The sequence below is a fragment of the Pongo pygmaeus genome, chromosome 8 (assembly GCF_028885625.2).
Source record: "Pongo pygmaeus isolate AG05252 chromosome 8, NHGRI_mPonPyg2-v2.0_pri, whole genome shotgun sequence".
Classification (NCBI taxonomy): Eukaryota; Metazoa; Chordata; class Mammalia; order Primates; family Hominidae; genus Pongo; species Pongo pygmaeus.
The window spans coordinates 73,040,804-73,067,797 of record NC_072381.2 but is presented as its reverse complement, the minus strand read 5'-3'; the positions used below and the strand labels follow the sequence as shown (position 1 = coordinate 73,067,797).

The window sequence follows — 26,994 nt, the reverse complement described above, 5'->3', positions numbered from 1 at the left end:
TCTCTGGCCAGAGCTTGGTCACATGCCTGCATCTGACTGTAGGGGAGGCTGGAAATGGAATCTTTATTCTGGGGGGCCTGAATTCACCAAAAAATTGGAGTTTATTAGGACAAAGGGGAAATGGATATTGTGGGATATAGCTGTGTCAGCTGCACCTGCCTTTTCTCCTAGTGCCTGGCCTAATGCATATTTAATTAGCCATTTGTTGACCATCTGTCTCTCCCGATCAGAATGTGGGCTGTGTAAAACCAAAGAAGAAAACTGAGGTACAAGTTAAAAAAAAAAGAAAAAGAAGAAGGCTGGGTGCGGTGGTTCACAACTGTAATCCCAACACTTTGGGAGGCCAAGGCGGGCGGATCACCTGAGGTCAGGAGTTCGAGACCAGCCAACATGGTGAAACCCTGTCTCTCTTAAAAATACAAAAAATTAGCCAGGTGTGGTGGCATGCACTGTAATCCCAGCTACTCGGGAGGCTGAGGGAGGAGAATCGTTTGAACCTGGGAGGCAGAGTTTGCAGTGAGCCGAGATGATGCCACTGCATTCCAGCCTGGACGACACAGTGAGACTCTGTCTCAAAAAAAAAAAAAAAAAAAAAGAAAGAAAAAAAGAAAAAGAAAATGACTGAAGCGAGTCTCAATCAATTTAGAGTTAATTTTGCCAAGGATGAGAATATGCCCAGAAAAAAGACACATAGGCCACAGTAGGATCTGTGACCCACACTTTTTCCAAAGAGGGTTTGAGGACTTCAATATTTAAAGAGGAAAGGGTGGGGCTGGGCGCAGTGGCTCACGCCTGTAATCCCAACACTTTGGGAGGCCGAGGCGGGCAGATCACGAGGTCAGGAGATCAAGACCATCCTGGCTAAGCTGGTGAAACCCCGTCTCTACTAAAAATACAGAAAAAAAATTAGCCGGGCATGGTGGTGGGTACCTGTAGTCCCAGCTACTCGGGAGGCTGAGGCAGGAGAATGGCGTGAACCCGGGAGGTGGAGCTTGCAATGAGCCGAGATAGCACCAGTGCACTCCAGCCCGGGCGACAGAGCGAGACTCTGCCTCAAAATAATAAATAAATAAATAAATAAATAAAATAAAAAATAAAGAGGAAAGGGTGAGCAGTGCAGGAAAGAGGAAAGGGAAAAAAGGGAAGGGTAGATAAAAGAGGCAAGGGGTTGCATTCTTTTGAGACTTTGATTAGCTTAGTGTTCCCTGAACCCACAGTTCACATGTGAAATGAGGAGGGTGGAGGAACAGTCAGCTATGCATTCATACTCAGTGAATGTGCATTTTTACATAAGTAAAGTAAGCATAGAATAAAGGAAGCAGTCAAATATGCATTTGTCGCAGGTGAGGGAAGGGATAACTTCTAGTCCAGTCCTTGTCCTGTACCTGTGATGATAAGCTGTCAATGTACATTGTTTGGGTGAAATTCAACAGAATTCTGTTTTAGGGTAAAGGAATTTCCTCATGAGCAAATTGTGAGGGAAGCCCCCTGGGAAGGTATGTGGCCTACCTTTGCAGCTGTCTATGTAGGGACAAAATGGGAGGTGTTTTGGGTGACACAGTTCCCAAGCTAAACACTTCCCTTTGGCATAGGGAGTTTGTTGGATTTTTGTGTTGTTCATCACATTTCCAGTGACTAGGAAAGTGCAGGGCAGATTAGGTGTTTCACAAATATGTGTTGGGTGAATAAATGACAAGGAGGGGAATTGAGAAGAGTAAGTTTAAGGAGAAGAACATGACTGCGTTGGAAGATACTGAGTTTCGGGTGCCCGTGGGACATGTAAGACTTGATTCTCATAGGCAGCTGGAAATGTATTCACGAGCTTGGGAGGGAGATGTGGCTGAAGCCCTTGACAAGAGTGATTCTTTGGGAAGGGCACAGCGAGACAGACCTACAGAAAACAGCAAGAGAGGAGACATACTCAGCCCACTCAGTGGAATCAACCCAAGCCAGAAGTCTCCACCCCCACCCCCCGGGGGAGGGCAACTTCTTCCATAACCCACTTACAGCCCCTCTGGCCTTGCAGATCTGCCTCTCTGTTTGGTTTGAGAATTCCCCTTATAAAGGAGCTCTGCAGAGCCCAGATCCACTTGCCACGCTTTAGGAATCTAACCAAGCCATGACTCAGTCTCCTTGGTGCAGGTTCTTGGACCCTTTCACTGGACCTGAGTGAAATAAGAGAAATAAGGACAATATGGTAAAATAAATATTGCATTTTGTCGGAATGACAAGGTGAGCTGGAGACACACTGCCTTGGCTTGGATCCCAGCTTTTCCATTCAGTTGCTGTGTGACCTTGAGAAAGTCACTTAATCAACCCATGATTCAGTTTCTTCATCTATAAAATGGAGATATTAAGAGTATCCACCTCATTGTGTTGTTTTAAGGATCAATCAGTCAATAAATAAGTAAATAATTTAGAACAATGGTGTACAGTAAGTTCTACCTAAGTGCTAGCTATTAATATAAAGCCAAATGTATTTAGCTTACAAAGCAACAATTATTTTTATTTCTTTGTTTTAAAATAAATTTTCTTTTCTTTTTTTTTTGAGATGGAGTCTCCTCTGTCACCCAGGCTGGAGTGTGGTGGCACGATCTCGGCTCATAGCAACCTCTGCCTCCCTGGTTCAAGCGATTCTCCTGCCTCAGCCTCCGGAGTAGCAGGGATTATAGGCGCACACCACACACCCAGCTAATTTTTTGTATTTTTAATAGAGACGGGGTTTCATCATGATTGCCATACTGGTTTTGAACTCCTGACCTCAAGTGATCCACCCACCTCAGCCTCCCAAAGTGCTAGGATTACAGGCATGAGCCACCATACCCAGCCTAAAATATATTTTCTTTTAGGAAAGCAGTCCCCAACCTTTATGGCACTAGGCACTGGTTTCGTGGAAGACAATTTTTCCACAGACCCGTGTGTGTGGGGATGGTTTTGGGGTGAAACTATTCCACCTCAGATCATTATGCAGCAGGACAAGCCGCAGACAAAACTCCTCAGACACCGAGTTAAAGAAGGAAGCGGTTTATTCGGCCAGGAGCATCAGCAAGACTCCTGTCTCAAGAGCTGAACTCCCCAAGTGAGCAATTCCTGTCCCTTTCAAGGGCTCACAACTCTAAGTGGGTCCTTGTGAGAGGGTCGTGATTGATTGAGCAAGCAGGGGGTATGTGACTGGGGGCTGCATGCACTGGTAATCAGAACGAAACAGAACAGGACAGGGATTTTTACAATGCCTTTCCATACAATGCCTGGAATCTATAGATAACATAACCGGTTAGGTCAGGGGTCGATCTTTAACTACCAGGCTTAGGTCAGGCAGGGCCAGGCCTGGTTTTGGGTCTGGTTCCTTGGTTTTAGGTCTGGTTCCTAGGCGCCGGGCTACCTGCCTTTAGTTTCGTTTCTCTTTCTTTTTCTGAGTATAAAACAATATGAGAGGGTCTGTCTCTCTTCTCTCAATTAGGCACTAGATTCCCATAAAAAGTGCACAATCCAGATCCTTTGGATGCGTAGTTCACAATAGGGTTTGTACTCCTACAAGAATCTAATTGCACTGCTGATCTGACAGGAGACAGAGCTGAGGCGGTAATGCTCGCTCACCTGCTGCTCACCTCCTGCTGTGAAGCTCAGTTTCTAACAGGCCACAGACCAGTTGGGGACCCTACTTTAGGAAATTATGATTATAGGAGATGAAAATCATACACCTAAAAAAGATCCTGGTCTGGCATGGTGGCTCATGACTGCTAATTCCAGCACTTTGGAAGGCCAAGTCAGGAGGATTGCTTGAGCCCAGGAGTTCAAGATTGCAGTGAGCTATGATCATACCACTGCACTTTAGCCTAGGTGACAGCAAGACTTTGTCTCTTTTCTTTTCTTTTTTTTTTTTTTGAGACAGAGTCTCGCTCTGTCGCCCAGGCTGAAGTGCAATGGCGTGATCTCAGCTCACTGCAAGCTCCGCCTCCCGGGTTCACGCCATTCTCGGGCCTCAGCCTCCCCAGTAGCTGGAACTACAGGCACCCGCCACTACGCCCGGCTAATTTTTTGTATTTTTAGTAGAGATGGGGTTTCACCGTGCTAGCCAGGATGGTCTCGATCTCCTGACCTCGTGATCCGCCCACCTCGGCCTCCCAAAGTGCTGGGATTACAGGCTTGAGCCACCATGCCTAACAAGACTTTGTCTCAAAAAAAAAAAAAAAAAAAAAAAAGCCGGGCACGGTGGCTCATGCCTGTAATCCCAGCGCTTTGGGAGGCTGAGGTGGGTGGATCATGAGGTCAAGAGATCAAGACCATCCTGGCTGACACGGTGAAACCCCATCTCTACTAAAAATACAAAAAATTAGCCGGGCGTGGTGGTATGCACCTGTGGTCCCAGCTACTCGGGAGGCTGAGGCAGGAGAATCACTTGAACCCAGGAGGCAGAGGTTGCAGTGAGTTGAGATTGCACCACTTGGCCAGGCGAGGTGGCTCACGCCTGTAATCCTAGCACTTTGGGAGGCTGAGGCAAGCAGATCACCTGAGGTCAGGAGTTTGAGACCAGCCTGACCAACATGGTGAAACCCCATCTCTACTAAAAATACAAAAAAAATTAGCCGGGTGTTGTGGCGCGTGCCTGTAATCCCAGCTACTTGGGAGGCTGAGGCAGGAGAATTGCTTGAACCCGGGAGGAGGAGGTTGCAGTGAGCCAGGATCATGCCACTGCACTCCAGCCTAGGCAACAAGAGCGAAACTCCGTCTCAAAAGAAAAAAAAAAGAGATTACACCACTGAACTCCAGCCTGGGTGACAGAGTGAAACTCCATCTCAAAAAAAAAAAAAAAAAAATCTGGCCAGGCATGGTGGCTCACACCTGTAATCCCAGTACTTTGGGAGGCCGAGGCAGGCAGATCACTTGAGGTCAGGAGTTCGAGACCAGCCTGGCAAACATGGCAAAACTCTCTCTCTATTAAAAACACAAAAATTAGCTGGGTGTGGTGGTGGATGCCTCTAATCCCAGCTGCTTGGGAGGCTGAGGCATAAGAATTGCTTGAACCCATCAGGCAGAGGTTGCAGTGAGCCGAGATCGTGCCACTGAACTCCAACCTGGGTGACAGAGCCAGACTTTGTCTCAAAAAAAAAAAAAAAAAAATCCTTTCTAAGCCATATAAAAACTCAGAATCTAATTTTTGTTTGTATGTTTAACTTGCTGACCCATGTCATCTTAGAGCCTAGAAACCCTGCCTAGGTGTTGACATGGACTCTGTGTGAGCATTTTCCAGTATATCTTGGTGCTGTTGATAAAGAGTCAGTCTGTAAAATATTTGAAGAGATTATTCTGAGCCAAATATGAGCAGCCAGTAGCCCATGACACAGCCCTCAGGAGATCCTGAGAACATGTGCCCCAAGCAGTCAAACTACAAGTTTATACATTTCAGGAAGACAATAAAATATCAGTCAATACATGTAAGAGGTACATTGGTTGGCTGCGCCTGGTGGCTTATGCCTGTAATCTCAGCACTTTGGGAGGCCGTGGCTGGCGGATCACCTGAGGTCAGGAGTTCGAGACCAGCCTGGTCAAAATGGTGAAACCCTGTCTCTACTAAAAATACAAAATTTAGCCGGGCATAGTGGCAGGCAGCTGTAATCCCAGCTACTCAGGTGGCTGAGGCAGGAGAATCACTTGAACCTGGGAGGCGGAGGTTGCAGTGAGCTGAGTCTGTACCACTGCACTTCAGCCTGGGCAACAGAGTGAGACTCCGTCTCAAAAAAAAAAAAAAAAAAACAGTGATAAGGGGTTGTGGAGACCAAGGTTTTACACAGATGAAGCCTCCAGATAGCAGGCTTCAGAGAAAAGATTGTAAATGTTTCTTATTAGACTTAGAGAGTCTGTTCTATTCTATCAGTCTGTTGATGTTAATGCTGGTTGGATGGGACTGAATTCCAAAAGGGAGGAAGGTATAATGAAGTATGTCTGACACCCCCATTCCATCATGGCCTGAGCTACTTTTTCAGGTTAACTTTTGAATGCCCTGGCTGAGAGGAGAGGTTGAGTCAGATGATGAGGAGGATGGTGGGTTAGAATTTTATTTGTGGTTTACAATGCTAACTCGAAGGAAAGGATTGAGGATTTTTTCCTGGCCCTGTGAAGGTGGTTGTGTGTGGTGCTGGGAGAACTATCCCAGGAAACTCAGGGTAACTGGCAAGGTGATTTGAGATTGCTCTGGTCCAAAAGATAACGATTTCATTTGGGGAAACCATTTCCTTTGGAGAGCCGGCTGAGATAAGGAGCTAGTCTGAAGCCTGGGAAGGCCTCAACAATCTGGTTAACCCTTCCTCCTCCAGGCTACAAATCTTTTTTTTTTTTTGAGACGGAGTCTTGCTCTATTGCTCAGGCTGGAGTGTACTGGCACAATCTCGGCTCACTGCAACCTCCACCTCCCGGGTTCAAGCACTTCTCCTGCCTCAGCCTCCTGAGTAGCTGGGACTACAGGTGCATGCCACCACGCCCAGCTAAGTTTTGTGTTTTTAGTAGAGATGGGGTTTCACCATATTGGCCAGGCTGGTCTAGAACTCCTGATCTCGTGATCTGCCTGCCTCGGCCTCCCAAAGTGCTGGGATTATTGGCGTGAACCACCGCGCTCGGCCCAGGCTAGTTCTTTACGCCTATGACTTTTGACAGGCTCAGAGGCAATTTAATGAGGATGGGATGTTTAGAAAGGGGCAGGGTGGGACTCGGATTTCCTTGGCTCTTCTGAGGAACTTTTACCTTCAAAGGGGAGTAGAAGCCTCTGTAGGGTGGAAGAAAAACTTCTGCTTCCCCCTCTGTGGATTTGCTGAAAAGTCAACAGACAAAAGACGATTAAGAGAAAAGGCATACACATTTTCTAATATGCCTAGAAGAAAACACAGTGATTACCCTAACCCTTCAATGGAGTACAGAAGCTTATACAGCCTTTTATTTCTGAGACAGAGGCTCACTCTGTCGCCCAGGCTGGAGGGCAGTGGCATGAGCTTGGCTCACTGAAACCTCTGCCTCCCAGGTTCAAGTGATTCTCCTGTCTCAGTCTCCTGAGTAGCTGGGATTATAGGCTTGCACCACCACGCCCAGCTAATGTTCGTATTTTTAGGAGAGAGACGGCGTTTCACCACGTTGGCCAGCCTGGTCTGGAACTCCTGACCTCAAGTGATCCACTCCCCTCGGCCTCCCAAAGTGCTGGGATTACAGGCGTGAACCACCGTGCCTGGCCATATAGCCTTTTTTTTTTTTGAAGCTGGTAAGGAGATGGGGAATATGCTAATTCTGTAATTCTGCATGATTTTTCAGGAGAAAGAAGGGATCAGAGAATTGAGATTAACTTGTAAATGGCTCTCTTTGGAAACTGAATAAGCCCAAGAGACAGACAGCCATCTTATCCCACTAGGGGTGGTGACATTCTTCAGTCTTCTTTTCTGCAATAGAGAATCAGATAACGGGAAGGGGAAGGGAAAAAAATTGTTCCCCTAGGGGCATCCTTCTGGTCTTTTGGTCTTTCCCCTTTGGAGGTGGGGCAGTCTCTTCCAGTGTCTGTTGATCTTTAAGGGCCTTTCATTCAAAATACTCTTTACACAAGGGAGCCATATTTTGGGGTGAATTATGTTGGTTTCCTTTACCTCCTTGGGACAGAAGGTGGGAAATATGTCCCTGAAGGGTCAGGGCCTCTCTGAGTGGAGATGAACAGGTCAGGGTTGAGTAAGGAGGAGGCTGGCAGGGGCCTTTATGATACCTGATAGGACTGGGGCTTGGACGGAGCAAGACAGGCACCGATGGAACAAGATTCAGGTACAAGATTTAAGTCTTGCATCCTAGGCACGGCTCTTGCCTCATCCTCATCCCAGCCCTAATAATGGGAGGCTTTTTGCTGGTGAATTCCAATTATTAGGAGCTAAAAATGTCAATGCCTTACAGGGGCCAGTCAGCAGTGTCAAGCAGTGGGCTGGGTGGGGCCTGGGCTGGCTGGAGCTCCCCTACCTTGTCTAAAGGAGGCGGTGGCTGCTCAGCTCCAGCATATGCGGGGAAGGAGCTGGCTACGATAAGGAGCTAGTGCCATAATGATCATGTTGCCCCAGGATCAAGTGGGTCCTGTGTGGTGTCAACTTTAGGTGCCTGAAATCTAGATTTTATTTTATTTATTTATTTTATTACTATACATATTTTTTGAGACGGAATTTCGCTCTTGTTGCCCAGACTGGAGGGCAATGGTGCAAATCTCAGCTTACCATAACCTCTGCTTCCCGGGTTCAAGCGATTCTCCTGCCTCAGCCTCCCAAGTAGCTGGGATTACAGGCGTGCACCACCATGCTGAGTAGCTGGGATTACAGGCATGTGCCACCATGCCCGGCTAATTATGTATTTTTAGTAGAGACGGGGTTTCTCCATGTTGGTCAGTCTGGTCTCGAACTCCCGACTGGATGATCCGTCTGCCTCAGCCTTCCAGAGTGCTGGGATTACAGCCATGAGGCACCGGCCTGAAATCTAGATTTTAAAGTGAAATTTCTTAATTTTTTTTAAGGGCAGGCACAAATTTAGAAAACATCAAGTGGGCCAAATAAGATGTTATAGGCCACAGTTTTAGCTTGGCGGTTGCTGATTTACTGACCCTGCTATAATATTGGAGGTCAGGACTTTGGGCAAATGAAAGAGAAAAGGAGGCAGACTGAGAATGTGATTTTACAACTCCAGCCTCTCCAGGGGCTGGGTGGCCAGTGTCTCCTCAGCAGCCTTCTCCTGCAGGAAGCAGAACTGTCTGCAATGCTGATGGAGTCACAGTAACCTTCACCCCACTGAGCTCAGGATCTGCAGAGCCACTAAGACCCTGGAGCACTGCCTTCAGCATCCAAGAGAAGCTGCTAAAAGGATTATGGGTCAATTCATTTTAGACATTTCTTCCAGATGTTCCCGTGGAAAGTTAGGGTCTAAATCAGTGGTCCTCATTCCTGGCAGCACCTGAGTTTCACCTGGGGAAATTCACTTTTTAGAAAGTGAAACTTGGACGGCATTCACATTAGTGCAGTCTCTGGGTGGGGCTTGGACATCAGCATTTGTAGAAGCTCCCTAGGTGGCTTTGGTGCAGCCAGGTTGGAAACCACTGATCCAACTAATAGAAATGCTAGGTTGGGATCTCTTCCGGGGCATCTCTTTAGGACAGGCTGTGCATGACAGTCCCATAGTGTCAGGGTTCCAAGATGCTCCAATGGTTTAGGCACTGGTCTTAATTTTCCTTTTTTCGCTCTCTTTGAGACCTTAACAAACTCTATAGGGCTGGGCACAATGCTCACGCCTATAATCCCAGCACTTTTTTCTTTTTTTCTTTTCTTTTCTCTTCTCTTCTCTTCTTTTCTCTCTTTTTTTCTGAGACAGTCTCGCTCTGTTGCCTAAGCTGGAGTGCAGTGGCACAATCTTGGCTCACCACAACCTCCACCTCCCAGGTTCAAGTGATTCTCTTGCCTAAGCCTCCCGAGTAGCTGGGACTACAGGCTCTTGCCACTATGCCCAGCTAATTTTTGTATTTTTAGTAGAGACGGGGTTTCACTATGTTGGCCAGGCTGGTCTCGAACTCCTGACCGCATGATCCTCCCGCCTCGGCCTCCCAAAGTGCTGGGATTACAGGCGTAAGCCACTGCGCCTGGCCAATTCCAGCAGTTTTAGAGGTCAAGGCAAGAGGATCCCTTGAGTCCAGGAGTTCGAGACCAGCCTGGGCAACATGGCAAGACCTCATTTCAATTTAAGAAAAAACCCAAAACACCCAAGCTCTATAACCTTCATATCCTCATTGACTGATTAAGTGCAGATAATGATATTTGCCCTTCTAACCTCACCAGGCTGTTATCAGGAGAAATGAAGCAATAAATGAGAAATTGCTCTGCAAACGGTCAACGTTATGTAAACATTGCTATTCAGAGTGTGCTCCCAGGTGCAGGAGGTACAGCTGTTATCTGTTGGAGATCACTCCTGAAGTAACATTCCTAGTGCCATGGGTCAGATGGGAATTGGTACAGACATTCCAACTTAGAAGGCAGCCTTTATTGTCTTATAGGCAGGTGCGTTTCCTGGGGTGGCAGCCTGGCCCTGGTCCCTCCAACCCCAACTTGTGTAGGAGGTACCATAGTAAATGAGCAGAGAGAGTTCAGGGGACTTGAAGGGAAGTGGAGCGCCATCTGGAGAGGGAGGGAACTAAGGACTCCCTGTGGGTTGGGGTCTTCCTAAGGATCCAGGGAATAACTGTCAAGGAGCCTTAGCAGGGATCTAAGAGCTATGGAACAGCAAAAAGAGGCAAATTATTAAGGAAATTAGTGAAGTAATTGCTGGAACAACAGAGAGAGGACACAGCAGTGCAGCATGGGCCCCGGCCTCAGGAAGCTGTCTGATTGGGGCAGATAGGACCAGCCCCCTAGAAGACAGTCACCCATATCAGTTAGGCAGTCATGACTCAGTGTTACTTATCTGAGGCCCAGGTTGCATGAGGGGTTGTGGGTGGGATGGACAGAGCACTGGCTGGGCATCAGGACTGGGTTGGAGTCCTGGCTCAAAACTCTACCACAACCTGACACTGGGCAAGATGGCCCACCTGTGGCGTCCCAGGTTCCTGCCCTGTAAAGAGGAGTCTGGGTGTATATCCAGATGGACTGTGAGCACAGCCTGAGTTTGCCCTGTCGAGGTGCTGAGGCCTGGGAGATTGGGGTGAGTAGCCGTGGTCCAGGGAAGGTGGGCAAGCTGGGCCTCAGATGAGAGGGGATGCTTGGTCAGGCAGAGGTGAGTGGAGAAGGCAGGGCAAGGAAGGGAATATGAGCGGGGAACAAATGGAGTGGACGTGGTGGGGGCAGAGGATGGTGGGAAGTGGCCTTGTTGCGGCCAGAGTGGAGGAAGAGATAAGTGGGAAAGAGTGGAGTCGATTACAGAAGGCCTCAGAAACCAGGCAGAGATGTTTAAATTGGCTCTCTCAGGAAGGAGGGGGCCATGAAGGGATTTAGGGATGGGTCATGACATGATTATGCTGCATTTTAGCAGGAATGTGACCTGGTGCTCAGAATGACTTGGATGGCATGAGGCCAGGAGCCGAGGAGGACAGTTAGAAGACTCTTGTAATATTTCTGGCACAGGGAGATGGACTGGGAGTTGGGAGGTGGCAGTAGGTCAGGCCTAGAGACATTTCTCAGGAAATATTGACAGGCCTTGGGGCCTGGTTGCATTCATGGAGCGGGGAGGAATGAGTCACCTTGAGAAGCAGTTTCCCTCTCAAAGGCCAGGGAAGACAAAGCAGAGGCAGCTTTCCTGCCTGCAAACAGGACATTTCAGGGTAACCTGGCTCTTCCAAGCGTCAGCTTCTCCCTGGCTCCAGCTCAGATAGGAGTTGTAACAATGGGTTGGGCATGGGTGATGGCACCGGCTGGTGGCTGGGTTAAGGGCCATGTTTTTGATTATGCATTAGGCTTATTCAGCCTGCCAAGTGCCAGGCCCTGGGCTTGCGTGGGAGACAGAGCAATTAGCAAAACACAGTCCTCCATCCTCAAGGAGTTTCCAGCCTTGTGAGCTTGGCAGATCTGCAGAACTCAAATGAAATGGCAGTTGAGAACAACCATCTTGTTCTCATTCACTCCATTTTGCTTAATGGCCATGTAGGTAGTTCCAAATGTTTGATGTGTACCAGAAAATCTCTCTCTTTCTGGTTTATAATTATGATCCAGGGCAAATCCAGGTTTTGTTGGGCTTGAAAATTAAATAAATTGGCACTCTCTATGGAAAATAATTCAAATATAAATATACAAATATCACATTGCTAGGCCCTCCCAGGGCCTAGAAGGGTAGGAATGAAAGTGAGAGTCCCTGAAGCTTTAACCGCATTGACTTCTCAGTCAGTTCTATGATACCTACCATTCCTTAAGTGTGTATTATGTGCAGGTATTTTGCGTACAGTATTACACAACAATCAAGGGGAGGTGAGGTGGGCATTAGTGTCTTCGTCTTATGGATGAAGACACAGTCTCAGAGGTGATTCCAGATGCCCCTCTGCATAGGCCCTAAGGCAGGGGGTGGGGACTGTGACCTGGACAGGAAGCTGGGGCCTCAGGACTGCATCTAAGCTCCTCCTTTTCTGTGGGTGATGGTGGTTGTCAGGCCCCTGGGGTTCCTGAACCTACATCATCCCTCCCTCTGATTTGACTGTACCTTTGCTAGGCCTGGTCAAGGGCTAGGGACTCCTAAAGTCAAGAGCTAGGGTAGACGTTGGGGGTTGGATCTCCGGGCACCATATGGTGCAGAAGTGGTTGCAGGAAAGTGACCTATTTAAGCAGAGGGGCTCTATACAACTGGGACCACAGCAAACTCTAGAGGTGAGCACCTGCTTCAAAGACTCACAGATCCAAGCTGTAATCCTAGATCTACAACTTCCTGGCTGTATAAAGTCCAGCAAGACTGAGGCCTCACTGAGCCTCAATTTCCTTACCTGTTCAATCAGAATAGCAACAACTTGTTTGTATATTTGAGCTCATTACATGTCATTTTGTAAGGCACTAAAGTTCCTGGAGGCTTCCGGAACACAGAAATAATTAATCTAAGAATCCTAAAGTTGCTGTCCTGGTAGCACCTCTAGGGATTCCTCCCATCCTACCTAACTTCCTCTGGGAAAGTAGAAAACACGGCACCTGGGAGGGGGCGCTGAACCGTGCCCCAAGTCCCAGTGGGCCTGGATGCCCAAGAGCAAGAGGAGGCCCGGAGGATGGGGACAGGCCACGACCTGTGGCCCAAATCCCGCCCAGAGGGAGAGGCACCGGAGCCGGTGACTCGGGGGCGGGTGCTCTGGGGTGTCGCTTTGTGTTCAGCAGAACAAATCTGCCAGCTGGAGATTAGGCGGGGCAGGCCGGGGAGGGGTGATGCACTGCCGTGGAAGACCCAGGTAGGCCGGCGCGTTCGGTCTGGGCGAGGCAGGCGCGGGACCCGGGTGCGAGGACTGCGTAGCGTCCCGGGCTCCCGCTTCCGCCCGCTTTCCACGCCCACTTCTGCAAGTCCCCTCCGGCACCTCCGCGTCCACCGGACTCCTAGGGGCGAGCCCTCATTTCCGAGGAATGGGACCGCCTTCTTGCCCCCTGGGCTGCCAGTCCCTAGACTAGCCCTAGGGGCTTCTCGTCCCGGCCGAGCCGGGCGGTGCCTCCTGCCTGCGCCTCGCACCTCCCCGCCTGGCACGGCCCACCCGGACACGGCGCCGCCACGCGTGAAGGCCCGCATCGGCTCCCTACGTGGGGGACGTGCAGGATGATGCGGGGTCGGGGGGGATTTCGCTGCGTCGCCCGCCCCCTTTCCGGCGCGGGAGGGAGCGGCCGCCGCGTCCCCGCTCCCCGGCCGGGACGCCACCGCCCGGCGTTGCAGAGGCGCGCCGCAGCCAATGGGCGTGGAGGAGGTGGGCCGGCTGGCGGCTGTCACCCTCCAGGGGACGGGAGCGCGGAGACCGGGAGCGCGCGAGCTGTCGCCGCGCCCGGGGCCGAGGGGGAGGAGCCGGAGGAGGAGGAGGAGGAGGAGCCGCCGAGCAGCCGCCAGAGGACCACAGCTCGCCAAGGCTGCGGAGGACCGACTGTCCCCACGCCTGCCGCCCCTCGCCCCCGACCGCCAGAATGATCGCCGCGCAGCTCCTGGCCTATTACTTCACGGAGCTGAAGGATGACCAGGTCAAAAAGGTGAGCCCCCGCCCGCGCCGCCGCTGGTCCTGGCCGCAGCCTTGCGTTCCGGCATCCGCTCGCCGCCTCCGCTGCCTCCATCCTCCGGCACCCGGCCTTCTCCAGGCCAGCATCGAGTTGGACTGCAGGGCGCAAGGAAAGGCTTCGCCTTCGATTCTACCGGCATTGTCAGTGTCTCTGTGTGTGTGCGTTTTTGGGAGGGGGGCAAGACCCCCCGAGACCGGGCTGCCTGCTGCAGTGTCCTTGAAACGGTCCCTGGATGTCAGATAGGCCCCCGGGCTGTGCGGGGAGGTGGCCGGTGGGCCCTTCCGCAGGGCCTGTTTGGGAGGGTCCGAGCGCCGTGGGAGGAGGTGTGATCACGGAGATGCTGGGGAGGTGATCGAGCAGCAGGCGGGGGTGCTGGCTGGAGGCCAGGCCTCCCATATTTGGGGTTCCTGGCGGAGGGTGTCGGGTGCCCCGGAGAAGCTGTCGCCAGACTCTCCCAGTTGTTTGAGCTGCTCGTTAATCTGAGGACGAGGTGACCCGCCCGGCTTCCCGGAACGGGGAGGGGCGGCGAGGCCACCGGAAACTTTGCTCATAGGCCTCGTGTCTGGAGCGGCACGTCTGAATGGAATTTTTTATTCCTCTTAAGCTGTAATTTCTAGCCAGCACAGGAGCTGAAATAAGAGACTGGTCATTTGAGTTGGGTGGACGCCTGACGCATATGCCTGTGGCATGCTTGTTCTAGCACTTGGTCGCATGCATCCTCCTGTCCTGAGGTGTTGTTGCCTTTGACATCTTAGTGTAAAAAACTGTCCGCTGGCAGGTCTTAAAGGTGTGTTTGTCCCTTCTGCCAGCTGTGCTACCATATTTTAAAGAAACAGCCTAAGCTGTAGGGAAAGACGCCCATTTTATCAGTGCCAGGTCTGGTCCAGGCTCCAGGCCCACTCACCCTGAACGTGGTGACGTTATTGCTGGGGTTAGCTGGGATGGACTGGCAAAGTCATCTTGACTTTGGAGTTCAGACAGGTGGAGTTCTGCAGGTGAAAGGCAGAAGTGACAGGCCTTGATTTTCTGCCCGGCAAGCCATAGGGTGTTCCATCCTCTTCCTGTGCATCTAAGACGACTCCCTCATCTGGCACCATAGGAAACAGGCCTACTGAGGCCAGCGACCTTATCAAGGTCACCCAGTGAGTTAGAGGCAGAGCCAGTCAGGGGGATCCAGGTCTCCCAGTTCCTCCACCCAGGAACTTCACCAGGGTCCTCCTGGAGGTCAGCTTCCTGGAGGGAGTGGGTACTGAGAGACAAAGCCCCTGGGGACCCTGCTGTGATCTTGGATCCCATGGTGGGTGGGGACCGGGAGTGAGGTAGGTAGGAGATAGGCTTGGGAATGCCATCTGCCATTGCTCTTTATGGCTCTAAGCACTCTGGGGTTGTCAAACTGTGGCACTCGAAACACTTGCTCCTATGGAGCACCCTGGAGCTTCCTTCTGGCCACTGACCTGGGAGCTTTGCATGCGGGTGTGTGCATTTCATGAGTTTTCTCCAGTGGTGTTGTGCATCACTGATGTTCTTCCCATTGGACCAGGGAGACAGTTCTCCCGGCATGGCAAGAAGTGCCCAGAACAGGCCTCCTGAAGCCAAGAGTTCACTGTCCTCCTGCACGTGATGTCCTTTATAGCTCAAGACAGTGGGCTGCTGGGCTGGGGGGTGCCTGGGTGACCTTGTAAACCTCCAGTGTCCACACCCACCACCACCCACAACAGACTGCTGGCTGTTGGCTGCCGGTGGCCTCCAGCAGCTGAGCTGGGCTAAGGTTTGGACTCCATTCAGTGGGACATGTTTTCTCAGACATACAGTGCCCAGGGTGGGCCCAGAGCTCTCCACTCCTGTGGGTGGCTCATTTCACATCTATGGATGCACAGTCTGTCTCCTAGGCCCCTGTAGGTACCTGAGTGTGTGATTCAGTTGACCCTTCCATCCCTCCTCACTCCGAGGTTGGGATTCTGATGTTCTTCCCTTCTCTTCCCCGAGAACCTTGCTGGAGGAAGGTCTTAAGGCCAAGGTTTCCACCAGATATTGTTTGTCAAGGTGATCCTTAAAAACAAGATGTTTGCTTGCATTTCACCACGGACTTCCTATGTTGCTTCTATAGGGGAGTACGTGGATTCCTCCCAGGGGATCCACTCGTTTTGCATAGTGGACTGTGTGGCACAGCCATCTGTGGGTGTGGTCCTGGCTATGATTGCACCACCGCACTCCAGCCTGGGCCTTCTAAGGACAGTGACATAGTGGGTACTTGCTCCAGTGACCTACTCAGCTTTGCCCGAGTGTGCAGATGCTGGGGACCACATCTGCTCTTCTGGGGCCCAGGACTTCTTAGAGACCAGCCCTTTCCACCTACCACTCACCATAGGAAAGGCTAGGTGAAGGTGCGGGACCCCCTGTTCTTCCTGTGGGGCTGGACTCTGCCTGCCTCCCAGCAGGGACCTGCTGAGGATGGTTCCCCCCCAGCGTGGGCAGCCATGATGATTCAGCCCTCCAGCTGTAGGCAGCCTCTGGGGCTCTGGAGACAGACTTGGCATCCCTCAGTAACCCTCATCTATCTTCTTGCCCTCAGAGCCAGAGGTAGGAGAAGGGAAGGTGAGGACCATGCTGGGGAAGTTTTTGGAATTGCTTAGAATCCAAACGTGATCATGAAAAGAGTGTCATTTCTTTCCTCATTGCCTATGAGGCACATCAATAATTCAACTCCATAAAAATATATCCTGGGTTGAAACAGTTCAGGTGTCTGACTTCCCAGCTTGGCACCCCATTATCCAGACGGCATCTGCATAAATTGGTTAATGGGTGCTGTTGAAGAGGGTGTCCTGGCATTAGGCTGAGCTAAGCACAAAACACATATATTCCTTTCACTCTTCTAGTGCCTGTAGGAGGAAAGGGAGGCATATGTGTGCTTGTGAAGGATTCCATTCATCAGAATCCCAGACATCTGCTACTTCTGCAGCTAGAGGCTGGGTTCTTTGTCCTCTAAGTAACTTTAAACACGCATCTCATCTTGCCAGTTTCTTCCACTCGGTTTAGCCATTAGGAGCCTGGAGCAGGGTGAAGGATTGCATAGTGCTCTGTTTGTTTAGAAAGGGAAGATGGGTCCAGGAAGGTCAGAACTTGGCTTCTAAAGAAAGATTAGACTTCCTTTCCTCCAGGCTTGTCAGAATGGTGAGCAAATGCCAGTGGATTTTCTCTGGGCGAGATCCCCATAACACTAAGTGATTTCCACTAGTAGGTGAGCAAACGGGTGTGATTTGTCCAATGGCCAAACTCAGGAGTCCTTGAGTACTTGGCCCAGGAAGACAGGGGAGAGTAGGCTTAGCAATTAAAGGGCTGCCCAAGGTACATTCCTTAGAGCCCATGTGTTCCAGCTGCAAAAGCAAGCATTAAAAATAAATAAATAAATAAAAGGCCGATTCAGTGGCTCACACTTGTAATCTCAGCACTTTGGGAGGCTGAGGCGGATGGATCACCTGAGGTTGGGAGTTTGAGACAAGCCTGACCAACATGGAGAAACCTCATCTCTACTAAAAATACAAAATTAGCTGGGTGTGGTGGTGCATGCCTGTAATCCCAGCTACTTGGGAGGCTGAGGCAGGAGAATCACTTAAACCTGGAAGGCAGAGGTTGCGGTGAGCCGAGATCACGCCGTTGCACTCCAGCGTGGGCAACGAGAGCGAAACTCTGTCTCAAAAAAAAAAAAAAAAAAAATGCCCATTCATTATTGCTCAGGGGTGAGAGAGGTGAGAGTTAGAAAACTGTGAAAAACCTGGCCGGGCATGGTGGCTCATGCCTGTAATCCCAGCACTTTGGGAGGCTGAGGCAAGTGAATCACGGAAGTCAGGAGTTCAAGACCAGCCTGACCAATATGGTGAAATCCCGTCTCTACGAGAAATACAAAAATTAGCTGGACGTGGTAGTGTGCACCTGAAGTCCCAGCTATTCAGGAGGCTGAGGCAGGAGAATCGCTTGAACCCGGGAGGTGGAGGTTGCAATGAGCCAGGATCATGCCACTGAGCTCCAGCCTGGGCAACAGAGTGAGATTCTGTCTCAAAAAAAAAAAAAAAAGAAAATTATGAAAAATCTGTGGGTTCTTGCAGTGGCAAAGAAAAAAAAGAAAAAATTATGAAAAGTCAGCCTGGGCAACGAAATGAAACCTCATCTTAAAAAAAAATTTTTTCAGCCTGCTTTGGTGGCATGCACACACCTGTAGTCACAGCTACTCAGGAGGCTGATTGAGCCCAAAAGATTGATCCCAAAACAGTGAGCTGTGATGCTATGATTGTGTTACCGCACTCCAGGCTGGATGATAGAGCGAGACTCTGTCTCAAAAAAAAAAAAAAAAAAAAAGAAGAAAGAAAATTATGAGAAGTGTCTCATAACCTCTCAATTCTGATGTTGTACAAATATTCAGTGAGAGCTTCTTGGCGAATCTTGACTTTATAATCCCTGCCTTTTCTACCTTAGATACTCCTGGGGTTTCTCCCAAGAGAAGCCCCATCACTTTATCTGGTTGGATAGTTTGGGAATGTTGTGAAGGAATAAACTGGCAGGCAGGGTGGCTGTGAGGTGCTTTCACATCTGGCCAAGCTGTGCCATGCTCCCACGCTCCTACTGTTCTCCGGAGAAGACATAGGCAGCTTTCCCCTTACAAGACTGATTTGGCGTGACTGGGACTGTCTGTGTGTGTCTGCAGTCAGGGATTCCTGGCGGACAGATTTAGCCACTGGAATCAGCTCTGAGCATGCCTGAGAAGGTCCAGGGAAGACATGGATAAAGACAGGGAGCTGTATACCTCCGCATCCAGGAATCAGTTGTGGTCAGACTGCTGGCACCTGCTTATTGATTTGTTTTTATTTTTTTATAGAGACAGGGTCTCACCATATTGCCCAGGCTGGTCTTGAACTCCTGGGCTCAGGCCGTCCTCCCGCCTTGGCCTCCCTAAGTATGCTTATTGATTTGAAAACCCTGAAGATCAAATCTGATCACAGGAGCTCAATCATTTCTTTAAAAAATGTTTGATTTTTTTATTATGTGCAGAGGACTGTGCTAGGCTGGAGTGACAACTATAAACAAGGCAGAAATGGTCCCAGTTCTCATGGAGCATGAAATATTTGCTGGCTGGGCGTGGTGGCTCATGCCTATAATCCCAGCACTTTGGGAGGCCAAGGCAGGCTGATCATTTGAGGTCAGGAGGTCGAGACCAGCCTGACCAACATGGTGAAACCCCGTCTCTACTAAAAATACAAAAAAGGTAGCCAGACGTGGTGGCTCATGCCTGTAGTCCCAGCTTCTCGGGAGGCTGAGGCAGAAGAATCATTTGAACCTGGGAGGCGGAGGTTGCAGTGAGCTGGCACTCCAGTCTGGGTGACAGAACGAGACTCCATCTAAACAAAAATAATAATTAAAAAAAAATAAAGTATTTGCTGTGTTGTATGTGCAAAGCATGTGGGCTATGAGGGCCCACAGTGTGGTGTGGTCATACCTTGGGTGGGAAATCCCTAGGCTAGGAACTGCTTACAGCTAGGCTGCGGATGTTAGCTCCTTAAGTGCTTCAGGAAGCTGCTCCCATCCCCAGTTCTGGGGATGTGTTAGTCTGTTTGGAATAGCAGGACAGGTGCCCACTGCCTTCTGGCCTATCTTTTGAAACCACTTAATATACGCTGGGTTGTGTTCATTGTGTTTGATCTTAAAGAAAAATAGGTAAAAATTTTACAGTTTAATAGGTCTTGATTTCTGGAAATAACACTGACTTCTGGTAAACAGTACACATCGGGGATATTATACTTAGAATCTTTGTAAGGTGGAGTCAAATTAATTGTCACAAAAGTGTGTATTTTCTTTTTTTTTTTTTTTTTGAGATGGAGTCTTTGCTCTGTCGCCCAGGCTGGAGTGCAGTGGCACAATCTCAGCTCACTGCAAGCTCCGCCTCCTGGGTTCTCGCCATTCTCCTGCCTCAGCCTCCTGAGTAGCTGGGACTACAGGGGCCCACCACCACGCCTGGCTAATTTTTTGTATTTTTAGTAGAGACGGGGTTTCACCATGTTAGCCAGGATGGTCTCGATCTCCTGACCTCGTGATCTGCCCGCCTCGACCTCCCAAAGTGCTGGGATTATAGGTGTGAGCCACCACGCCCCACCATGTATTTTCTTATTCTTGTTTTTGAGATGGAGTTCTGCTCTGTTGCCCAGGCTGGAGTGCAGTGGTGTGATCTCGGCTCATTGCAACCTCTGTCTCCTGGATTCAAGCGATTCTCCTGCCTCAGCCTCCTGAGTAGCTGGGATTACAGGCACCAGCCAATGCCCCTGGCCTGCATTTTTTTTTTTTTTTTTTTTTTGAGATGGAGTCTCACTCTGTAGCCTGGGTTGGAGTGCAGTGGTGTGATCTCAGCTCACTGAAACCTCCACCTCCCGGGTTCAAGTGATTCTCCTGCCTCAGTGCCCCCCCCTCCCAATAGCTGGGATTACAGTCGCCTGCCACCATGCCCTGCTAATTTTTGTATTTTTAATAGAGACTGGGTTTCACCATGTTGGCCAGGCTGGTTTCGAACTCCTGACTGCAAGTGATCTGCCCGCCTTGGCCTCCCGAAATGCTGGGATTACAGGTGCCAGCCACTGCCCCTGGACTGCATTTTTTTTTTTTTTTTTTTTTTTTTGAGACGGAGTCTCACTCTGTCGCTCAGGTTGTAGTGCAGTGGCACGATCTCACCTCACTGCAACCTCTGCCTGCCAGGTTCAAGCGATTCTTCTGCCTCAGCCTCCCTAGTAGCTGGGATTACAGGTGCCTGCCACTATACCCAGCTAATTTTTTGTATTTTTAGTAGAGACGGGGTTTCACCGTGTTGGCCAGGCTGGTCTTGAATTCCTGACCTCGTGATTCACCCACCTCGGCCTCCCAAAGTGTTGGGATTACAGGTGTGAACCACCGCGCCCGGCCGCTTTTTTTTTTTAATGGCTTGTCGTCTTTGGGCATCCTGGAACACTTCGTGAGTGTCATGTCAGGTATCAATTATATATATATAATTGAGATTACACTATAAATGTTTCTGCACACAACTATACTAACATATGTGTAGGTGTGTGTATGCTTTCATATGCTCTCTCAAAAGCCTCAGCGAGGTTGTCAGTACAGGAAGTATTATTCCCAGGCTTCCCAGCACGGCTCCCTCCTCAGGGCATCCTGCTGCCTGCCTTGTGTGTTGCAGACAGAAGGCAAGCAATTTATTCCCCATTTAGAAACAGAGACTGAAGGCCCATCCAGAGGAGATGAAACATTTTTCTAAGGTCGAAAGAAAATCAGGAATAGGATTCAGAGGGCTCTTCTTGCTTCCTCTGTTTCCTTCTTTTAGAAGAAAAACCTGTCCTTGTTGATTTTAATGTTTTACCTTGGAACCTGTATTTTAATACTGTCCCCTCACAGATCAATACATTTGAGTTAATTTTTTATTATGAAATATTTGAGGCACATAAAAGAAGATTGAGGTTCACATAAACATCTCTGAGTCTGCTACTCAGCTTGAGAAGTTATAGACACAATTACAATTACATTACAGACACAGTTGAAGCCCTTTCTATGCCATCTCTGAGACAGTTTGCTGCTTCTCCCTTCGGAGGTGACCTCTGTCCTGAATTTGGTGTTCATCTTTTCATGCATGTTTTTATGCTTTTATTACATATGCATGTATCTATAAACAGTATATGGTATTGCTTTATAGATATATGGTTTTGACCTTTTGTAAATGGTGCTATACTGACTATGTGTTTAAGCAATATATGGTATTGCTTTGTGTGGTTTTAAACTCTTTTTTTTTTTTTTTTTTGAGATGGAATCTTATTTTGTTGCCCAGGCTGGAATGCAGTGGCACAGTCTCAGCTCATGGCAACCTCTGCCTCCTGGGTTCAAGCAATCCTCCTGCCTCAGCCTCCTGAGTAGCTGAGATCATACCTGGCTAATTTTTTTGTATTTTTAGTAGAGATGGGATTTCACCATGTTGGTCAGGCTGGTCACAAACTCCTGACCTCAAGTGATCCGCCTGCCTAGGCCTCTTCCCAAAGTTCTGGGATTATAGGCGTGAGCCCCCACACCCAGCCAGTTTTAAACTCTTATAAATGGTGCTATACTGTATGTATCCTTCCGCCATTTACTTTCTTTTAGCTCAACATTGTATTTTTGAGATTTTAAAAATGTTGATCTACGTAACTGTTTCATTAAACTGCTCTGGTTTCTTATGGAGTATAAAAGCTCCATAGTTAATTCATCTATTCTGCTTTTGATGGGCAGTTGTGTTTCTAATGTTTCAAGTGACAAACCATGCCTTGGTGAACTTTCTCTAGAACAACTCATTCAGCGCATGCACAAGTTTCTCTAGGCTCTAAGCTAGGTACCTAGGGCTGAGATTACCAGGTGGAGAGATGTGTTCATTTTCCCATATATGAGATTCTGCCAAGTTGCCATCCGTGGTCATGCCAGTTCACACTCCCATCGGAAGTATGTGCAGGTTGCCTTTGTTCCACACCAACCCTTTGGTGTAGTCAAACCTTTGCAAATTTGTAATAGATGAGTTTTAGTCTGTTTCCTTCCTCAGTTGTTTCCATTCACATCACAGTATTCGAGCTGCGTTTAAAATTAGCCCATTTCCTGAGTTACCTTATCAGAGTCCTTGCTTCAGAGTCCCACGGAGTGAAGTTGACAGCTCCATGGACTGCTGCTGCTGAGATATCTGCACTGGGGAGGGATAGTTGTATGCAGGGAAAGGCTTAGGATGGCTCTCCATGGCCCCTGGTGCTGTGGAGTGACTCTGTTAAACTTTTCTGGGAATCGGAACACACATTTGTGAGCTTTCACCTGCATACACGTTCTCTCTTCCTGGGTGGATCCGACCCGGGTAGGGCAGGCTTATCTGTTGCGTAAATGTGCCCAGCTCTGCTCAGAGAAAACTCAAGCCAGCAGCCTCTCAGACCATCTTCCGTAAAAGGAGAGGGTGGCTGTACCCACGTGGCAGGGAAAACTGAACCGTGAAGTCGGCGGCTCAGCCCTTTGCACACAGAAGCTGAGCTGTCCCTGTGCAAGGCAGAAAATGTCGGCTCATGTTCATCTTGAGTCTCTGCCTGATTACAGGCTCCAGACTTGGAGACCTCGAGGGTGCCTTACAAGGAAGGGGGCATTCAGTGCCTACTAGGCGCCCGGCTTTTCTTTTTCTTAACAGGGGTCTTATTTTTTAATCATTTCTAGTACTCATATGAACCAAAGCCAACATTCATTGTTGTATTCATTGCCATGTACTGTGCTAAAGGCATCGTGAGCCTTTGCTTAGTTCATCCCCACAACACCCTTGTGAGGTGGATGTGATTTCAGACCGTGAGGCCCTGATAGTGAACAATAGAGCCAGCCTTCAGCCTCATGAAGGCTGATGGCAGAGCTCCTGCTTTTATTATTTTCTCAATTGAGTTATAATTCACCTACCATGAAACGCATCATTGTACAGTGTACAATTCAGTGGTTTCTAATAGATTTACAAGGTTGTCCAAGCATCACCACCATCTAATTCCAGAATATTTTCATCATCCTCCAAAAAAAACTACCTGTTAGCAGTCACTTCCCATTTCTCCCTCCACCTAGCTTCTGGCAACCACTATCTACTTTTTTTTTCTGTTTTTAAAAATGAATTTGCCTCTTATGGACATTTCATATAAATGGAATAATATAAAATGTGGCCTTTTGTGTCTAGCCTCTTTTACTTAGCATAATGTCTTCAAGGTTCATCCATGTAGTAGCATGTGTCAGCACTTCATTCCTTTTTATTGTTGAATACTATTCCATTGTATTTATCTACTACATTTTGTTTGTCCATTTGTCAGTTGACGGGCGTTTGGACTGCTTCCACTCTTTTCGGCTGTTATGAATAATGCTGCTCTGAACATTTGTGTGTGAATTTTTTTGTATAGACATGCTTTCTTTCTTTCTTTCTTCTTCTTCGTCTTCTTTTTTTTTTTTCAGATGGAGTCTTGCTCTGTCACCAGGCTGGAGTGCAGTGGTGCAATCTTGGCCCAGTGCAACCTCTGCCTCCCCGGTTCAAGTGATTCTCCTGCCTCAGCCTCCCAAGTAGCTGGGACTATAGGCGCATGCCACCATGCCCAGCTAATTTTTGTATTTTTAGTAGAGATGGAGTTTCACCATATTGGCCAGGATGTTCTTGATTTCTTGACCTTGTGATCCACCCACCTTAGCCTCCCAAAGTGCTGGGATTACAGGCGTGAGCCACCGCGCCCGGCCAGACATGCTTTCATGTCTCTTGGGTGTATACATAGGAATGTAATTCCTTGGAAAGCCCCTGCTTTTAATTGATTTGAGGAGGAAGGCATCAACTCCATTCAGAAATGAGCAAACGAAGGCCCCCCAGGTGGTGAATTGACTTACTGATGATGACACAACTCATGAATGACAGGGATAGGAACACTACCGCTGGTCCCCTGATTCAGAAACCCATGTTCTTTCCACCATTACACCCAACTCTCATTGTGCAGTTTAGGGAAACAGATGCAAGGAGGGGAAGACTGGGGTGGGAGAGGGGTGGAATTGGCTTGGGATCCTCCAGGTTCCCTGCCCCCCATCTCCTGCCCCTCCCCAGCACCAGCACGGTGTCTCCTGCCTGTGCCTTCTGCCCCAACCCCAACCTCATTTGCTTAGTGTTGATGAGCCCCTTCCACTTGGGAAGGAAATGGATCCAATAAGGTCATTAACAGTGAAATGTTAAGGATTTGCCCTGTTTTTCAAGTCTCCCTTTTCATTTGTCTCCCTCCTCCCATTCTTGTTTGCATTTAAAAGAGGACCCCCAGGAGGGCAATGCTTAACCTGCATGAAAACCCCCTCAATGCTCCTTGTGATGCCCACTCCTGGCCTCTGCCTGGGGGTACTGTAAGCAGCTGTCGATTCCATCAATTGATTGACACATGGGGCTTGTCTTCAGCCATGTTATTCACTCAGACCTCTTGTTCCTGATGTCTCCTGGTGCCTTTCTAGGACCCTGTCTGGGTGGGTGTGGTGAGTGAAGTAGGAGACCCAGGCTACTGCTGTGATAAAGACACTGCCTCACCTTTACAAAGTTCCGTTTCATTTATAAAATACTTGATTTAATCAGATACTTACTTTAGTTGAATCCTTCCATCAAGCTTGGATGTAGGAATTTCTTCCTGCATCTCACATATGGGGGAGGTGAGGCCCAGGAAGTGGAATTCATGTCATCTTGGTGGCCAGAAAGCAGAAGAGCTAGGATTGGGGACACAGACCTCCCTAACGCCAGTGGGCAATTCTTGCTGTGCCTGTAGAACCAGAACTGTGGTCCAGGGCTCCAGACTCCAAAGCCATTGATGGGGTTCAGGACATACTATCCCCAGACAGTAATATGGCATTTGAGAAAACAGCAGAAGCAGGAAGGTCTCTCACCTTTCCCCCCCCTTCTTCCCTGATGCAGACTCTCATTCAAAAAGCTGTCTACCCTATACCCAGAAGAAAGGGACATCCTTATCTCTGGAGATACAGGGACACAGAGAAGAATCTGAACAAACAGGGCCTGCTAAGTTCTCTTCAGTTTATCACTATTAGATCATATCCCCTTTCTCCAGTCACACTTCTTCATGATCATCCACATCTTCATCAAACCTGACATAGAGAAATATGCAGACTTACCTGTTTCTTTTCTTTTTTTCTTTTTTTTTTTGAGACAGTTCTCGCTGTGTCGCCCAGGCTGGAGTGCAGTGGTGCAATCTCGGCTCACTGCAGCCTCCACCTTCCTGGTTCAAGCAGTTCTCCCACCTCGGTCTCCTGAGTAGCTGAGATTACAGGCATGCGCCACCACACCTGGCTAATTTTTGTATTTTTGGTAGAGATGGGGTTTCACCATGTTGACTAGACTGGTCTCAAACTCCTGCCCTCAAGTGATCTGCCCGCCTCGGCCTCCCAAAGTGCTGGGATCACAGGCATAAGCCACCACGCTGGGCCAGAGTTACCTGTTTCTTTGAACCTTCATTTCCTTATGAAGGCTTCTGCGTCACCTAAAAACTTAGATTAATTTGTATGCATTGTTCTTGTTACTCTGTCTTTTGTTATGGGGCTTCAGCCATAAACCTAAGATGGGAAGGAAGGATATTTCTTTTCGGCTACTGTGTGTTCTACATTGCAGCGGCCTTCTTCATAGAAACTGTCACCCAAGGCTCTGATAATGGAGATATGTCAGAAATGCTAGGGCTGTGTGTCCAGAATAGTAGGTGCCAGCTGTAGGTGGCTGTTGAGCTCTTAAAATGTATCAAGTCTGACTTGAGATGTGCTGTGGCATATAAACTCCACACAGGTTTTCAAAAATTTCATGTGACACAAAGAATATGAAATAGCCCGTTAATAGTTTTCTAATATTGGCTGGGCATGGTGGCTCACACCTGTAATCCTGGCACTTTAGGAGGCTGAGGCCAGAGGATCACTTGAGCCCAGGAGCTTGAGATCAGCCTGGACAATATAGCGAGACCTCATCTCTACAAATAATTAAAAACATTAGCTGGGCATGGTGGCATACATCTATGGTCCCAGCCACTTGGGAGTCTGAGGTGAGAGGATTGCTTGAGCCCAGGAGGTCAAGGCTGCAGTGAGCCGTGACTGACCCACTGCACTCCAGCCTAGGTGATGGAGCAAGACCCTGTCTCAAAAAAAAAAATTTTTTTTTTTTCTGATATTGATTAGACGTAGAAACAACATTTTGGATATACTGGGTTAAATAAAATACATTATTTCCTTTGGGAGGCTGAGGCAGAAGGATTGCTTTGATTGTCTGAGGCTGCAGTGAGCCTTGATTGCACCACTGCACTCCATTCTGGGTGACAGAGTGAGATTATCTAAAAAAAAAAAATTAATTTCCTCTGTTCTTTTTAAATGTGGCTAGTAAAAAATTTAAAATTGCATATGTGGCTCATATTATCTTCCTGTTGGACAGTGCTCTGCTAGATGGTAAATTCCATGGCTCAGGAGTTTGCACTCTGCATTTAAAGCAGTGGGTTTCTGGGCATCCTTGGGCCTCAGTTTCCTCATCTGTAAGCTGCAGTTTCCTCATCTGGAATCCATTATCTCGAAAGGACCCATCCAGCTTGAGCAGTATTGTGAGGTGACCATCAAGTTCCCTAGGCCTCATTTTCTTTCTTTCTTTCTTTTTTTCTTTTTTTGAGACAGAGTCTTGCTCTGTCATCCAGGCTGGAGTGCACTGGCGCCATCTTGACTCACTGCAACCTCTGCCTCCCTGGTTCAA

At 48.7% G+C, this 26,994-nt stretch overlaps 1 protein-coding gene across 9 annotated transcripts in view; it reads left to right on the top strand.

Annotated features, from left to right (window-relative positions):
• HK1 (hexokinase 1) overlaps nt 1-26,994 on the top strand; it is a 130,758-nt gene that overhangs the window by 33,554 nt on the left and 70,210 nt on the right. The window contains exon 1 of one of the 9 annotated variants that reach the window (XM_054436632.2): nt 13,452-13,676. The exons of the other annotated variants lie outside the window; for them this stretch is intronic. Within the exon in view, the coding sequence (XP_054292607.1) occupies nt 13,614-13,676 (63 nt within the window). The 5' untranslated portion in view covers nt 13,452-13,613. Of the gene's footprint in view, nt 1-13,451; nt 13,677-26,994 lie in introns of those variants that run through there. 9 annotated transcript variants of the gene reach the window in all.